The sequence below is a fragment of the Chiloscyllium plagiosum genome, unplaced genomic scaffold (genome assembly GCF_037043375.1).
Source record: "Chiloscyllium plagiosum isolate Xiang-an unplaced genomic scaffold, Cpla_swu_hap1 HiC_scaffold_2, whole genome shotgun sequence".
In the NCBI taxonomy this organism is placed as follows: domain Eukaryota; kingdom Metazoa; phylum Chordata; class Chondrichthyes; order Orectolobiformes; family Hemiscylliidae; genus Chiloscyllium; species Chiloscyllium plagiosum.
In genome coordinates this window covers 79028863-79034848 of record NW_028270140.1, presented here as the reverse complement: position 1 = coordinate 79034848, position 5986 = coordinate 79028863, and the positions used below count along the sequence as shown (strand labels likewise).

The following is a 5986-nucleotide window of genomic DNA, read 5'->3' as shown; positions in this document are numbered from 1 at the left end:
TAGTAATAATCGAAGAAAATATTGCAGTTACAGGGTGATTTACCGTGGAAAATTGATACTTCGCAAACTTTGCAGCTGGCGGTGTTTGAGGACCGGTGTAGTCTCGCGGTACAATTGGTCTGCAGATGGTCACGTTGTGCATTTCCAACACTAAAACCAGGAGCCATTTTAACAGCGGGAGCTAGTGATTGTGGAAGAGAAGCGCGGGCACAGAACAAGAGGAAGGAAAATCAGGTGCTCGCGCTTCTCTCATTGCTTTGGTTGTTTTGTTTCAGGGGGGAAAAAATTGCCCCTTCACCTCATTGTGCATTTGTTTTACAAAATAAAATTTAAAAAACCTCCACTGACTGCAAGTTATGGCGATGGCTACTCCAAAGAGCCAGCCCCGTCCGAGCGGCCGGAGTGCAGCGAGCTCCCCGCTCAGTCCGACCCGCATCTCCCGGCTGCAGGAGAAAGAGGAGTTGAAGAACCTCAACGACAGGCTCGCCGTATATATCGAAAAGGTACGCTCGCTGGAGTCCGAGAACAGTATCCTGCAGTTGCAAATCACCGAGAGGGAAGAAGTGACGAGCCGGGAGCTGACCGGCATCAAGAACCTGTACGAGAATGAGCTGGCGGACGCTCGCCAATCTCTGGACGAGACCGCGAAAGAGAGAGCGCGGCTGCAGATAGAGCTGGGGAAGCTCCGCGGGGACTATGACAATGTGCTGCAAAAGTAAGGCTGGCTGAAATTTGGGGTACGCGTCTCTTCGATGATAAAATGCAATTATTTTTTAGGCGGATAAATATTTACCTACGGAGTTCATGTTAGCAAAGTGCACCCCTCCCATTTGCGTACAAAATGTGTATATAAGCTCTATTTAAATTTTAGTATCGAACTAGTGTCGATGGGGCAAATATTTTACGAGATGAGTATTTTGGAAGAATCGCCCTGAATTGTGATTTGTTTGTTAAGGTCAGTTTTTTTATGACTTTGTTTATTGACTAGTAATTTTGAGATATTTTCCTATTTTAAGTAGACTAGCCTCTCCTTGAGAGGCAGTAAGCTCAATGTGTTTGTATAATTTTACTATATGTTCATAAAGGAGTGATTGGGTACTCGGGACGAATGTCCGCAGCAAATTCCTAGCGAATTCCTGGATGTAGAGTTTGTACCGAACAGCTGTTTTAAATAATGCACCGACTCTCGCCTTTTTCTACTAAATTAGTGGGCAGATGGTTTGTTTTTAGCCTTCTACATTTCAAAAAGTAATTTGTGTTGATCTGAAGTGTTATCTTTTTAGCCGGTGAAATCCGAATCGTTAAAGCCAACGTCCATGGCTTCATGTTGGAATTGTTTTTTTGTTATCTCTAAATACATGCCAGTTGTAATTGGCGCTGGTTGAATGGACAAATCTGTCAAGTCATTACACAGGCTGCCCTTTTTATGGACTGAAGGCTGTGGCGCTTTCCTGCATCTTCTTTTTAGTGGGGGGAAGGGCCTCCTAAAATCTCAGTTCTTTGAATATCACATTATGGATTCGATTTTTTTTTGTAAAACTGTTAAAACGGCGAAGTGGTGCGAGTTCCGTAGTAAATGTTTATTTTTGTTCACTGGGGGTGTGTTTTGAGGGGGGGGGGAGTGGTGACTGAGTGTTGGACAACAGCCATCTGTCGTGTGGAAGCGTTGCTGTGCAGACAAAGAAGCTGTTCCATTCAGCCGGAGGCTGGGTCCCTACGAGACACATTGAATGAGAACTTTCCATAAATATTCCCAATAAGAACAGTGTCGCACGTAAGGTTACACTGTAACATTTCTCATTTACTGTGCTGTGTAGGTTCGAAAGGTAGCTGCCGAGGCGGGCTGAACGATTTAGTTTGTTTAGTAACAAAGAAGCAGCTTTTGGTGAGGATGAGATGGTGAAGGCAGGGGGGGCTGCAGGGGTAACCCCATCTACCAGTTTTTAAAAAAAATAATCACCTTTTAATGTTAAATGCATTATTCACAATTTCCGCGATACCACCCATCGCCACCGCCGCATCCACTACTTTTTTTTCAATCAGTGGCAAGAAATAGATTTTCGAAAAATCTCCAGGAGCAGTTGTTTGTTTTTCCTTGTTGACTTGCGTCAATCATAGATCAAGTGTTTCCCCCACCCCAACGTAAGTTTGTGCGGTGTTTAATTGTTTGTAAACAATTTCTGATCGGTAGTTGCAACTAAGGGCGACTGTTGGATACATGGTAGCTTCGATATTGCATCTATCAATTTTTTCATAAACGGTTCAATGTACACGCGCTAGTGCACTTGTCTGTTTACATTTTGTGATCGCGATATGAAGGTAACCATCTTTCTTCAATTAAGTGTTCTGTATGGAATCGCTTTTTTTGATATTAAATTGAGGTTTGTGATTAGAGTTAAAAAGGGAATCGCATGAAGTCTGCCTGGAAACCTTGCTAGGTGTTCTAATTGCTGGAGGTTAAAGCAACCCAGGTGGTGTTGCTTTTAAACTGAGAAAATGTGCAAGGTGATGATGATAGCAACCTGTTTACCAACAATGGATAGTCTGAGCATTTCCAAAGTCCCTGAAATTTTAAACTGTATCTTTCCAAGCTGGAAGAATTGGGCGCTCAGTAAGATCACGTATAACAGAATGGCCTACTTCAGCTCCTGTGAAATCCGGGCTGTACTGATCATCACCCTTAACACGATTTTCCTGCCTTTCCCCCCCACACAACCCTCAATTCCCTGACTGATTCTGAAGTCTGTTTACCTCGGCCTTGATCACGTGCAGTGATCCTGGGCAATATCCATGCTTGGACTGAAAAGTAGCAACTAGCATTTGTGGTGCACAAATGCCAGGCAATAACCATCTCTAGTAAGAAAAAAAATCCAACCACCAGCCCTGAATGTCTGTCAACATCCTGGGTCAGTGGGGGGAGGGGATGGCATGGGATGGGTTAACACTGACCAGAAAATGAACTGGACGAGCCATATAAATCATAACTACAAGAACAGGCCAGAGGCAATGAAAATTGCAGTGACTAATTCGCTTCCTCAGTGCCCAAAGCCTGTCCACTCAGCATAAGTCAGGGTTGTGATGGAATACTCCCCTCTTTAGAAGCTCCGACAACAGTCTAGAAGTTTGACATCATTCAGGACAAAACAGCCTCTTCAATTGGCACCACATCCACAAATGAAGTAAACTACTGCTGATGTTGTAAACCTGAAATGGAAAGGGGCAATGCTGGAAATCTTTCAGTCTGGTATCATGTCGAAAGATGAGCAGCTAATGTTACAGATTGGCCTGTATCTGCTGAAAGGGCATAACCTGAAACATTCTCTTTCGACAGAGAGAAACACATTTGATGGTGATATTTGCACAAGTTTGTTTTGAAGTTTTAATTTTGAAAAAAAAAGTTACTTGTTTTTCCTCTCCCAATCTTAGTAAGATTTTTTTTTAGTACGTGATGTGCATAGTTAACTTTTCATGTTGTTCCAAACTTGATGCATGATAAGAAATCAATCCTGCTGCACCTGGTATTAATTTTAGGACAGTGCAAGGTATTTTGTATCCCTGTGCACAGACTTTGAAATGCTTGGCTAGATTTTGGATCAAAGCTTGAAATCCCTACAGTTACAAATACCCTAACAGTTATTTATTTGTGGCAGTACTTCTCCAAGATATTTGTTTGCTGACCTCCAAACATCCAAAAGTGCAAGTCATTCAGAATTTCTAAACTATATTTTAGATTAGATTAGATTACTTAGTGTGGAAACAGGCCCTTTGGCCCAACAAGTCCACACCGACCCGCCGAAGCGCACCCACCCGGACCCATTCCCCTATATTTACCCCTGCACCTAACACTACAGGCAATTTAGCATGGCCAATTCACCTAACCTGCACATTTTTGGAGTGTGGGAGGAAACTGGAGCACCCGGAGGAAACCCACGCAGACACGGGGAGAATGTGCAAACTCCACAGTTGGTCGCCTGAGGCGGAAATTGAACCCAGGTCTCTGGCGCTGTGAGGCAGCAGTGCGAACCACTGTGCCACCGTGCCGCCCGTGAATTTTAACTGCATTCACTTTCTTGCTAATCCTTTGTGGGCTTCCCATCTTTACAAAAATACTAATTAAGATTCTCTCCATGCTGCTAATTCTTTTTTTTAGAGAAAAGTAGCTTTATGTCTCTCAATGGCCTCTAGTTCTTGTGCATCTCTTCATTCTGTGTTTGTTACTTCCTAAGAAATAGGAGCAGGCGTAAGACATTCATCCCCTGAAGCTTGCCCTGCCATTCCATAAGATCATGAGTGATCTGTTATAGGCCTGATTCTGCCAGCTCTTCATAGCTCTGTTTTTCAATTCGTATAATAACCTACCTATCTACTCTTTAAATACTTTGATTTAGCCTCCTAAGCACTCTGGGGCAAGGAATTCCAAACATTCACTACCCTCTGGGAAAAGAAGCTGCATCATATTTCAGTTTTAAATGAATGACCCTTATTTTGTAACATCATCTCAACATCTACCCTGTGAAGCCACCTCAGAATTTTGTATGCTCCAATGGGATCACTTCTTATCCCTTAATTCCAGGAATCTGTGGAGTGAATCTGTTTTGAACCAGCTCCAAAGGCAGTATTTTTTATTTAATTTTTATTTTTTATAATTTTAAAATTTTGTACACAGTACTCCAGATGTGTCCACACTAGCACACTGAGTCTTCCATTTGTAAATTTCAACTTCATAGTAGTAGGGAAAAATTCCATCTGTTGCCTAAATCACTTGCAGCACCTGCATGCTAACCAATTTTGTGTTTCATACACTAGAACACACAGATGCTGTTCAGTACTTTTTGGACCCTCTCTCTAATTAAATCATAGTTTGTGTTTTGATTCTTCCTATTGAGGTGCATGTCCTCTCATTTGCCTACATTATACTTTACCTACCAAGTTTCTGCCCACTCACTCATCCTAGCTATATTACTTCCCAGATTTCTTGTACCTTCTTTGCAATATGCCTTCTCACCTATTTTATTTCAGCAAATTTTGATACGTTCCATTCTACCCCTTTCTCCAAGTTATTAATGTAGATGGTAAATTGAGGCACTGGGATGAATGCTTTTGGCACTCCACTAGTTTTGTCTTTCCAAACTGAATAAGATCCATTAATCCTGACCTTGTCCTTTGTGTCCACCAATCCTCAATCCATCCTCGTGCGTTACCCTCAAGTCTGAGTTTCTCTCTTCTACAATAACCTTTCATATGGCACCTTTTACAGAATGTCTTGCGGAAATCTCAGCAACCATTCACTTTCACTGTTATTTCTTTGGCATTGTGCCACCTTTTTTCCTGCACTTTTTCTCCCTCTCTTGTTCTAGTACAAAACAAAAATAATCCAGATGTTGGAAATCTGAAATAAAAGCAAAAACTGGAAATGACCAGCATCTGTGGAGAGGGAAAAAAAGTTGACCCTTAAATGTCATGGTATTAGAGGGACGGAATGTAGTCTGGTGTTGATTACGACTGCTGTAGTTCTGTGGTTTCCTCTTGAATGGTAACCCTCTGCCAACTTTGACTGCAATGTAGGATATTGCAGCTGATGTGGATTGCTCCAGGATGGCTATAGTGAAAGCAGCTTTCAAACAAGTCATTCAGAAGAGAAAGTTGTTTGCCCAGTGTCATTAGTTGAGAAGTGAAAAATAATTTGTAGTTTTGAAAAGAGACCAGAAAAGAGACCAGAAAATACATGGCTGACAAAGTGAGGCTGAAGCACTGAAATTCTTTTGAAGTGTAATCACTGTTGTAATGCAGAAAATGTGGCAGTAACATGACAAAGTAATTTATGAAATGTTTATATGCAGAAACCTTTCAAATTGCCCTCATTGGGTGAAAGCAAGAACACCAAATTTCAAGTAGTTGCAATTCATACTACAGTAAAAAAAGTGCTGATTGGTTGCAAGATTACCCTGATCAAGTCATTGCTATGGCAAAAGTAACAGGCGATTAT

General features: G+C 41.8%; 1 protein-coding gene across 1 annotated transcript in view; it reads left to right on the top strand.

The window, feature by feature from the left end:
• The first annotated feature begins 225 nt into the window (after window positions 1-225).
• lmnb1 (lamin B1) overlaps window positions 226-5986 on the top strand; it is a 62918-nt gene continuing 57157 nt past the window's right edge. The window contains exon 1 of the mRNA XM_043711992.2: window positions 226-715. Coding sequence (XP_043567927.2) covers window positions 357-715 — 359 coding nt within the window. The 5' untranslated portion in view covers window positions 226-356. The remainder of the gene's footprint in view (window positions 716-5986) is intronic.